General features: G+C 39.3%; 1 protein-coding gene across 14 annotated transcripts in view; it reads left to right on the top strand.

Moving 5' to 3' along the window:
* The window catches only part of LOC112468202 (zwei Ig domain protein zig-8-like), a 59,945-nt gene extending 50,733 nt beyond the window's left edge, over window positions 1-9,212 (top strand). For 13 of the 14 annotated variants that reach the window (XM_025037276.1, XM_025037285.1, XM_025037283.1 and 10 more), the window contains 3 exons: window positions 3,440-3,567; window positions 5,641-5,809; window positions 6,368-9,212. In XM_025037276.1, the coding sequence (XP_024893044.1) occupies window positions 3,440-3,567; window positions 5,641-5,809; window positions 6,368-6,459 (389 nt within the window). In that variant the 3' untranslated portion in view covers window positions 6,460-9,212. The remainder of the gene's footprint in view (window positions 1-3,439; window positions 3,568-5,640; window positions 5,810-6,367) is intronic. The other variant, XM_025037286.1, reaches the window with a different exon arrangement.
* Window positions 9,213-10,828: the final 1,616 nt, after the last annotated feature.

The raw sequence follows: 10,828 nt of genomic DNA, 5'->3' as shown, positions 1-10,828 counted from the left end.
TCTCTCTCTCTCTCTCTCTCTCTCTCTCTCTCTCTCTCTCTCTCTCTTTCTCTCTCTCCTCCCCGCCCTCCCCTCCGTCACGCCCCCGGGCGTAATACATTTAGTGGTTGCACACAACCGTACTGGACTTGTCCCGCCGCTAACTTATCCCCGATACCGTCAGCTGCGTATGTCTGTCAAGTTAATGTCCCTGATCACTACGAACGTATGGACACCGGTTTCGAATGGCGTTACGAAAAATGGGCCGCGACTGCGTTCCTGAATTGCAGTCGCCTCGATGTAACGACGTGATTTATCGAGCGGTCCTGTTTTACGTTGGCCAAGAAGATTAATATTGAGGGAAATGGACGTGAGTATGATTACACTGTCCGTGTGTACTAAACGATATTTACTTGAAGCGATCGTATGTTTAATATGCAGTCAAAGTGAATAAGTAATTGAATTAAGATATCATACATCGAATCGAAAGGTTTGCAGAGTCGCATGTTGATTTTCAAGTCACGAAACAGACTGTTTGGAGGAGCTTCTTCTTCGAACGGATGTCAAAGAGTAACAAGTCTGGGTAACGATACAAAAGCGACGGTAGTATCGTACGATCCTTTTTTATCGAACGACGCAATTTTCTTTCGGGAGGGAAAGTTCGCGTCTTCCACCCGAACGTATTTCGCAGAGGTAGCGTCGATTTACTATCCTTCGTACTTGTTAGACTTTTTTGCGGGCAACACAGCGAAGTGGTGATTCAATTGCGAACGAAGTCGCGGTCGGGATACGTACGCGGTCCACCTTCCTTCGATTTATTTCACCGGCCCTTCACCCAGGGGTGCGGCAACACGGTGATCGATCAAAGATAGGGGATCGATGGCTCGGTTAAAGGCGTACCAGCCGGTTCGATTCTCACCCTCCTCTGAAATTTAGGAATATTTTGCCTCATGGTCAGAAAGAATGAAGAGTGTCGAATACACTTCAAAGAGAGCATTTTCAGCATCAAGTACAAGATACCTGTCAGTATCTCTATTACATAACTGTGTTTATGAATATATTTGCGTCGATAAACCGACGCGGCGCTGAACTGCACACTGCTTGCATCTGGCTAGAAACCAAAGTTGATGAAAAATAACATCCGATAATTGTGTGCTGTGAATTAATGTAATTATCATCACATATTAATTTGATATTATATATTAATTAAATATTACAAAATATTTGCGTTACATTCACAGTATTTTTATCGTAATTAAAACATCTCGGTTATTTGCGGTCACAAATTTAAAAAATTGACAACTAAATAAATAAATACCAATAAAAATAATTCGCATTCCCTAGTTTTTTATCGCGCAGAAATATTTCGATGATAATCGACAAAGAATGAAGATGAACGAATTCCCGGTGGGCTCGCCGCGCCTATTCAATTTAGACCATCGCGAATTGTCGAAATAATTGATCGTTGCTCTTAATAGGTACTACCGTTCGCGAAGAACGTCATTGAATTCTCGAGATACCTACAGCACGTCGTAAAACGAACGTCTTTCTTCGCGGGATGCTTGCGAGCGGGTATTCATCCAGTCGTTCAGGGATCTCCGAGTAGGAAATGAAGCTTCCTCGCTTTAGAAGGTTGACCAGAGTGGGCAGTGCCCACTGACGGAAGTCCCAGTTGCAGCACAGTTGAGCAACGCGTCGATGGGGACTCCGGAACATCGTCGGATCTTAATTTCGGCGTGACATCGTTAACGTTGCAAAAACGTCCTCACTTGCAGTTAACGACAAACTCCTCGTGTTCTCATTAACATCGTATCTTAACGATGTTCGCGCTCTCCCTGACTTCCAAGCGGTGAAACCGGGGAGAGTACGCGCTCTCTATGACCCGCAATTTTGTTCAGTGATATTTTTCCAAGGCCTGCACAAGCAATGTGCTGAAGAGAATTTTGCCCCGAAATCATCGTTAGCAAACTTAGTACATTCGTTTAAATCAAGGGACGCAAAAAATGATCTTGTTTTTTGAGAAAACTAGTCTCTCCACTGAAATCCTATGTCGGAAACACCGAAAAATATACGCGGTAGTTTGCTCTAAATTATAACAAAATTAAGATTTTCCTCAGAAGTAACACGGATGAACGGAAAGGACAAAAGAGTAGTCTGTCGAACGCGTAAGGTTTCGAAATAGGTGTCGTACGAGCGATTTTATTTAACGACGTCCTGGATCATAAGCTTACAAATTGCGCGCAACGCGGTAAGCCATCAAATTGCATGCGTGCTGTAAAACGTTATTATGCGGAATAACGCGTCACGATAACGATAAAAGAAGATTCCGAGTCTTTTCACGATACGACCGTTAAATCCGCTCATATTTTACTCTATTGTGAAGTTGGAGACTCGGTCGCGCCGTGGGGATGGGAATAAACGTTGGCAATGACAACACACAAAAGGGTCTCGAGCCTCATGAAACAGTAATAAGCTGTTGCCGCTCTGCGATAGCCGTGCTCGCTTTTGGTATTCCTGGCGTGGAAATGAAGATCCTCTCCGTGTTGCCGCAGACCGCCCGCTCGCAAGTCGGTCAGCAAACGACGGTGGAAGTCTCGAAACTGGTTTGTCAGATAATTGAGATCCACCAATGGGAATCCGAGAAACTTGGAGAATCCCGGCCGACGGACTGTAACGATCCTGTGTACCGGCGGACTCGGAGATTTGCCGAGGTGGTATTTCCAGCAACAAGATTTAATGGAAAGGCGAGAAGGAGGAGAATGAAGAAACATCCTCCCGCCTCGTGTTCTATACGTTTTCTACGTGGTCATTGATTCCTACGAGCACGGAGCGCGAGACAAAAATTCCGGGCACGTCATGTCGCGCGGTAATGCCCTCACAAAATTAAGCGGGTTTTTAGCGTCTCACGATATGGGCGGAGATATCGATATGTGTGCAGTTCTCGATTCTCTAGCGTGGGGTACTTCAAAAGAATTCCGTATATCTTGTGGTTCAATGATTTCTCCTCAATCGCATACAAAGCGAATCTTTCGAACGGAAACTCCCAGTCATCCGGAATTGATTCCGTCGGTACTTCCTCCGGGCGAACCTGTTTTCCGCGAAATAATGTGAGTATAATGCCGAGCGACCCTTCTTGTGCGCGCGGTTATTGCATTTCATTTCGGCTGCCGACTTTTTGCTCTCCTTTGAACGATCGTTCGGAAAAATACGAGGCGAAGAATAGAGGGCAATCGCATTGAAGACAACGACGAAAATTATAGAGGACTTATTGCGGCTTTCTTATTATAATTGCGAGAGAGAAGAGAAAACACTAACAAATCTCCATTGCAGATTTTGTTTGCGACTAAAACAATTACGTTCGCGACGTAGGTAAAGCAGCATAAATAATGGGTGTTTTAAAAGTAAAAAAAATCGACGTAAATTGAAAATATTGTGCATGCGATTCTCTCCCTCATTGCAGAGCCCGTGACGGAAATAGCCGGCGGTCCCGATCTGTTCATCAACAAGGACAGCACGATAAATTTAACATGCTACGTGAGACACGCGCCAGAACCGCCGTCGACGATAATTTGGAGTCACAACCACCAGGTAAGCCGGTCTTACAATCCGCGAATGAGGTTTCTTACCACCAGCTGAAAATCAGCTGTCATCAAGTTATGAAAGGTGCTTTCAACCCGCGAGACCCATTTGAATTTTATAACCGACGCTAGTTTTGTGGACGGACTGTCACTGCAAATACCGATACAAACAGAAACATTTTTCATGTTTCTCGTGGCTGTTAAAAAAACCCTGCAGCTGTGTACGTGTTTCTATCAGCGTAGCGCGTATATCGATTATCGCTGGTAGCTTGCTTTCATTCCTTCGAGCGTGCGATATTTATGGAAGACGCCAACAGCGACTTGTTTTCTCGACAAAATGATGTATTTCCGTTCGAGCACCGCAGAATCCGCAATTAAAAGATTCTCATGTTTACGCCTTTTTTTATCCGCGGTATAACGCAACTATTCTCATTATACTACGAACACTGCAAATATGCTATATTTATACACATAAACGTCTTAAAATGACACATTTGACTAAAACTCTTTTTACATGTTTCTTCATGTGTTAAGTTACATTATTTAACGTTTAATCGTATTAAATTAAAAGTTAATACGTTCAATCGTGTTAAATGACGTGATTTAAAATAGCAAGAAATGTGTAAGAAGAGCTTCAGCTAAAGTAGATTTACATTTAGATTTACAGTGATGATACAAATTGTCATCTCCATTAAATATATCAAAGTTTCTTTCTCAATACCGCGAGACGATTCAGTTGTTTAAGAACATTGTGAAAGTTTCTCGGGGAGTGTAACATAGGCAGACGGCCGGGTTATTAATAATAAGCAGACAAATGCTCTCGTTACGTTACGTCAGTTTTATTTGAGTTTAAGAATTTCACGATTGCACACTCATTTCTATGAACGCGCATACAACAGGAGTAACCAAGATGGTTGTACAGACGTCGCTTTAAGTTGTAGTTTCGGGAAACTTGTCCGGAAATGCTTTCAGCCATTCAAAGAAGACACCTACAGTCGACACTTTTACCTCTTCCACTTCCCACAAAGTGCCTTGAGTCCCGTCTGGTCACGTCACAGACAGACGATATGACATCTGTTTCTGTCTTCCGCGTGAAAGCAATTTACTTCTGGATCGGTTAATTACTCATGCTTATATCGCTATTATCCACGGCAATTATCTTATCAATTAAATAGATATGTATATAAAATACTTGTGATAAATGAGTGTGATATCGTAGCATTAATTAAAATTTTCCATTTATTTGAATTTGTCTCTCTTAATTGAATTTTCGTTATATAATATTCGTTATTAATATTTATTTTAAAACTTTATATTGTAGTTCTTTTTAGTCAAAATTATTATTAATTTTTCTTTCACCAACATATGCGGGAGCATTCATAAATCGAACAATCGTGACCGCAATTTCTGCCGGTGTCAATTAAATATGATCAAATATGATTAATTTAAAGGTGCAATAAATTCTGTCCTAATGAAACTTATAAAACAAACATATACAATATATTGTGTAGCCGTTTGGATCATTAATTTTATCAATTATTGCAAAATTTAGCATTTGTGGTTATAATGAAATTACAAATGAAATTTGAAAACAGAATTGTTACAATAATGCATTGTTCTTTGGAGAACATAGAAAATATAAAAAGCAGCGATTTATTCCTGAAAAGTTATGTTTTCTCTCTCAGTCTCTTAGGCTTAAACGAGATCTATTTATTGTAATCAGCATGAATTGTTTTCTTATTGTTTGAATAATTGTTACAAATGTTTAAGTTTGTTAAACGTTTACATGTTCAGAAAGATACGCAATTTAAAGTATACTGTATAAATCTTAATTAGTGTTCGTGATATTTTCATAATTACGATCGCGTGATAAAAAGACGCATTTTACGTCGGAACGGCGAAGTCAGGAAATGAAAGTAGCGCCTAGAAAAAATCCTAGGAAAAACGGATTTCTGTCATGGCAGCTGGGAACACATTCTGTCGACACTTCCTGCTTCTTCCTTTCCCGCAGAGTGGCCCCATCCGTACTTGGTCACGTCAGAGGCGAGTAACCCGACGTGTTTTTTATATCCTTTTTCCGCAGGCGATTAACTTCGACTCGCCGAGGGGTGGCATCAGTCTGGTAACGGAAAAGGGACCCGTGACTTCGAGCCGTTTACTCATTCAGAAGGCGATCGAGAGAGACTCCGGCCTTTACACGTGCTCGCCAAATAACACTCATCCCAACAGCGTACGGGTCCACATAGTCAATGGTAAAAGAAAAATGTCAATTTCGCTTAAAATGGGTTTTACGTGCAAGCATCTGCACGTTACTCGTTTGGATTTGAGTGAGACGTTGCTTTTAAAAAACGGACTCGCTAAAAAATCGGCGATGCGCGTTGAACAAATAGATATTTCGAAAATCTAATAACAATTTGTAATAATTTTTATTTTATTGCAAGGTAATATAAAAATACATCGTTTTACGCAAAAAAAAACGTAAAATTAATATTATTACGTAAATTATATCATTCAGTTAATTAATAATTATGAGCGTCTAAGGAAATCACACACACACAATCGGAGTTTCTCTTTTTGAAAATAATAAACTTATTCAACGAAAGCGGTCTTTAGAGTACCAAATACTTTCTTGAGCTATAAGAAAAGGTGTCTCGCCAAAACTGCTTAGCTTGTAAACGTCAAGTGGGGGGGGCTTCTTCGCTCAAAGCGAGAGCTCGCGTTCTCAGCCCCGCGAAATTATACGCTCTAAATATACCACCTGCTGAGAGCCGACCGAGCGAAACGACATTATAGCGTGGCATTTGTTTCAGAAGAACACCCAGCGGCAATGCATCACGGTAGAGGCGACAGAATGGCCGCGACGCTGCTTCCGGTCGTCCTACTTCTTCGGATGATATTCTAGCCGACGTTATGCACTCCAGGTTGAATGCGCGCGAACTTAAGCACGGTCGCCTTAACTCCCACGAAACCATCGGGCGGAGATTCTGTTTCGCGGTTTTGTCTTCGGGGATTCAACTCGCTGCGACGCGACGCGCATTCGACGCATTCGCCTCGCGGAAAGTAACGGAATCTCATCGTAAGGGTTTGCTCCGCGACGTCGCGTGTCTCCTATTACGTCGTTAGAGCATTAGACTGATTGGAACGCATCCGCGTTACGGAAAATCCAATTGTCCCGTCGCCACCGCCTGGAGAACGTGAGTTAAAATAAATATTTATTAGGCTAGATGTATCCACAGAGATGAGTTGCGGATAACAACTATTGAATATATATATTTAGTTCTGTGTGAATATATGGTCAAAAAAAAGAGAGAGCAAAAATTTAGCTTAATGGCCAAAAGATTTGATACAAATAAAAAATATTTTTTATTAGGAAATGTTAAATTTATCCAAAGATATTTAATCACCGATTTTTGCTGCAGTAATGTGGACAAGTGAGAGAACTTGTCTATAATAATTTTTAACACGGTTAGTCGAGTGAACTCGCTGAACTTTCACGGCACTTTCAAGGTCGTTGTCATTTTGCGAAAAAGAACAACGTCTGGGTTCTTGCCCCACTGCGGAAACAAGTACGAAGTCTTTTTCTGTTCCGGTAAAGAACTCGCGAGTCCGTTTTCGTCGTCTGGAATCTTTCCTCACTTTCCGAAATAAGAATCGTCTGCGAAGAAAGAAGATTTTCGCAAATTCCATACTAATATAACGCGTGACCTAAAAACGATTCAACAAACACATTTCTATATTTATTCAGGTATTTACGAAAGAAGATACAGCAATATAAAGAATATATTGTAAGAATCGAAAGAATCGCTTTAAATATTGGCCGCGATATTAAGTAAATTTAAAGAAAACATTTCCTCGCATAATGTTCGAAGAATTTCGAAAATCGAAAAAGTAGATTGATTCGCAGAGTTAGACGAGCGCAACGCTGCGTAAAATTATGTATAGATAAGATGCAAAATTTGTCAAAACATCAAATAGAAGAAACATGTACTCTCGATACATTAGGGCCTTATTTTTAGTAAAAATAAACTGACGTCTATCATTTGCAGCAGAAAAGCTTGAACATGAACACAGTATTCATTATTGCAGTCATTCAATTATTGATTGCGTTCGATAGACCCGAATGTTCGCTCTATTCTCGTTGCAACTATCAACAATGTCTCGGCTGTGACGAATTTCGGGTATATTCCGACGTAATCTTGTTGTCGAATTATTGATTGTCGCGCAGGAAACAAATTGAAAGCTCTCAAAAAACAGAATTTCAATAATTGTAAATACGTCAAGAAAGAAGTTATGATATAGCGAAATTTTATGAAATTAGAATGTGAAAACTGCAACGCGTCAATATAAGAACGAATAAATTAAAAAATTATATAAATTGACTCTAACGTAAATAACAGATGTCGAGAATATTTATTGGAAAATTGAATTAATTGCTTTTATTTGCTTTGATCTTCTCTAACAAGATCTAGCTAGTATTCTATTTCTAAAAAATTTTTTAAATAAATTATCAAAAACTATAATTTTATTATCTTTTAAACATTAAAACACAACAACGTTAAAACAAAAAAAAATTGTGCTATATTAAAGCGTGTTATACTTCAGAAATCAGGAAAAAATAAATCTCGGATAATATAATTAATATGAGAAAAAATGTTTTAAGGACAAGTGTATCGAATTATATGGTAAATATGTTTGAATGAGCATGCGTCTCTCTACATATCGGATGATAAAAGTCGTTCAACTTCGGAAGTAAGGATAGACGCGCTGACGGCCTGCGAAACGCATAGAATCTGAAACTTGGAAACTGCGCGCGAGAAAGCAATGACTTTCATGCAGATACGTAAATATACAATGGAGCTCTTCCGGGCTTCGCGGCTGGGGCGACGTATCTACAGGAAGAAAGCAGGTTTATTCGCCGAACTTATAATGGCCCGACTTCGAAGCGGATTTTATCCTCGTTACGGTTACCAGTAAAAACGTATTGTTCGAAAGTGCATTAGCTCTCGGGGATTCGAACACGTTGCGCCGGGACGATCCCAAGATTGTTTCGTTCTCCGCCGTAAAAGAGGACTGGCATTGTGCCTCTGCAGTGCAACTTGGCAGTATTGTTGCGTCGGACATGTACCTCGCTTTTTCAGGACCATTCAACGAAAACGTATGGCTTCGATAACCTCGGTGATATCCTTGTCGCTATTAGCGCCCAAGACCGAATGTTTCTTCTATCAATGGGACCATATAATCGGAGCGCGTTGGTCCAATCGCGAATAATTCGCATTAGCAATTCATTCCCGGCGTGCACGTTTAAGAAAACGGTCCTATGGTTGCTGTATATATTATATAAAAACGTGGTTCTAATAATATTTCGGTGCCAGTCTTTCAATTAGCTTGTAACGACGCCGAAATTCATTATACTTCGAAGATGTCACGTATAATGCATACACGGGATACGTTTTTATAGATGTTAATATATATGTACGCGGCTAAGCAGACAAAGAAAATGATTGAAAGGGACTAGATTAAGTGTTATTTGTCATTCTCTATAGATATCTTTTTCATAAGTCTGTACATTTTCGCCGAATTAGTGTTGCGAATTGTGTCGAAAAATTTTATTTGCCATATTGTACGCATTAATAAAAGAACAAAAGGCACTCAGAAGCGAGTGACGGATCGTGCATGAACGACCTGCATTAATCATATTTTTTTTTGTTAAATGCATTCTTACACCGGATATATGAATCTGGGATATTGTCCCAATAACTCGTTAATCACGATTTTTCTTAATACTTCGTCACATTTTAAAGAAACAATTTTAATTAATACTTGAGTTAATGGACGTTAATTACCCTCTTTTAGCAGAAAGGGCTCTTTCACGCCTTTTTGTTCGCTTCTTTGTTACACGAGCCGGTTACCTCTTACTTAAATTTCACCTGTCCCGACCGCATCTCTTTTACTTTCCAAACCCCAAGAGTTTACCTCTCGCGTTTCTATCCACGAAATCAGAAATGTACGTAATGGTCTAACGTTCTCTCTCTCTTTATGATTTAATAATTTAATAATATTGTTGTGTTTATTTTAAAGCAGGACTACGATTGAATAAAAAAATTAATTAATTGTTCAATAAACATTATAATTATTAAGAATTAATATTTAAAATAAAAATCACAGAGAAAACAATTTACAATAAAATAACTTCCACAGCACATCGGAGAATCAACGATCTGCAAAAGTGTAAGTATCTTTAAAGTATCTAAAGTTGGTATTCTTATTACGCATACAGTATACATTCGCAGTGTATTCGATAATCGATATATGTATAAAGTTCAATTCTGTGTAATTATTTCCATAATTATTATCTTCGTATAACACAAAGCGGAGCTAGGAGGAAACTTTCCGTTACCAGGCAATAATTTCCATCACAAATGTAATTATTAACGCTGTCGGCCATTATACATATATGGTGCAGTTCATTATATGGGAATTAATAAATTTAATGACAGTTCCGCACAGCGTGCGTCATATCGCGGTGCAGCCAGTAGCAACGCATTAGTATAGTAGCTCCATCAACGAGGCACGCATCCAATTGGAAAGTCGATAGACTCTGTTACGTGACACGCGATCGTACATTCCGTTTCACAAGCTCCAGATACAATGCGGGTGTTTTTTCATATTTTATTTCTGAGTCACGATGCGTATTTTTTATGACTGAGCATAAATTTCAGCGACAATAGAAACGTTCAGTGGTGCAACGTAACGCAGTGGCGGTTCAGTGGATCGAATATCAAAGTATCAAAAATATATCAAAGTGAGTATTACATCTGAATGTGTGTGTGTGCGTGTATGCATGATACCGATATCACCATTCAATCAATGGATTAATAAACGTAACAATTTATCCGTAAAATAAGGTCGCGTCAGATTAAAATTTTTTACTTTAGCGGAGATCATATTTTTAACGTATTTTGTATAATATTTTGTCACAATCCGGATTAATACCGTAACTGAAATATTACGGTGAAATAGAAACTATGTAAACGCGGAAACCGCGATAGAGAGACTTAACAATGACGTAAAAACTGAAAGCAAAATTTAAAAATTATATCGCTAAAAATAAATCGATTTAGAAATTCGCTGCAATTTTAACTCTTTCACTACGACGTGCTGATATAATCTTCCACCATAGTTTTGATGAGCTAACATAGGTTCGATTAGCGGTGCCGCTATCAGCGGAACGTATATGAATCTGGAATAGATACTCGTACAAACAGCACGGT

The sequence above is a fragment of the Temnothorax curvispinosus genome, unplaced genomic scaffold, assembly GCF_003070985.1.
Source record: "Temnothorax curvispinosus isolate PA1 unplaced genomic scaffold, ASM307098v1 QBEX01018224.1, whole genome shotgun sequence".
NCBI classification, from domain to species: domain Eukaryota; kingdom Metazoa; phylum Arthropoda; class Insecta; order Hymenoptera; family Formicidae; genus Temnothorax; species Temnothorax curvispinosus.
This window is presented reverse-complemented; position numbering and strand designations above follow the sequence as displayed.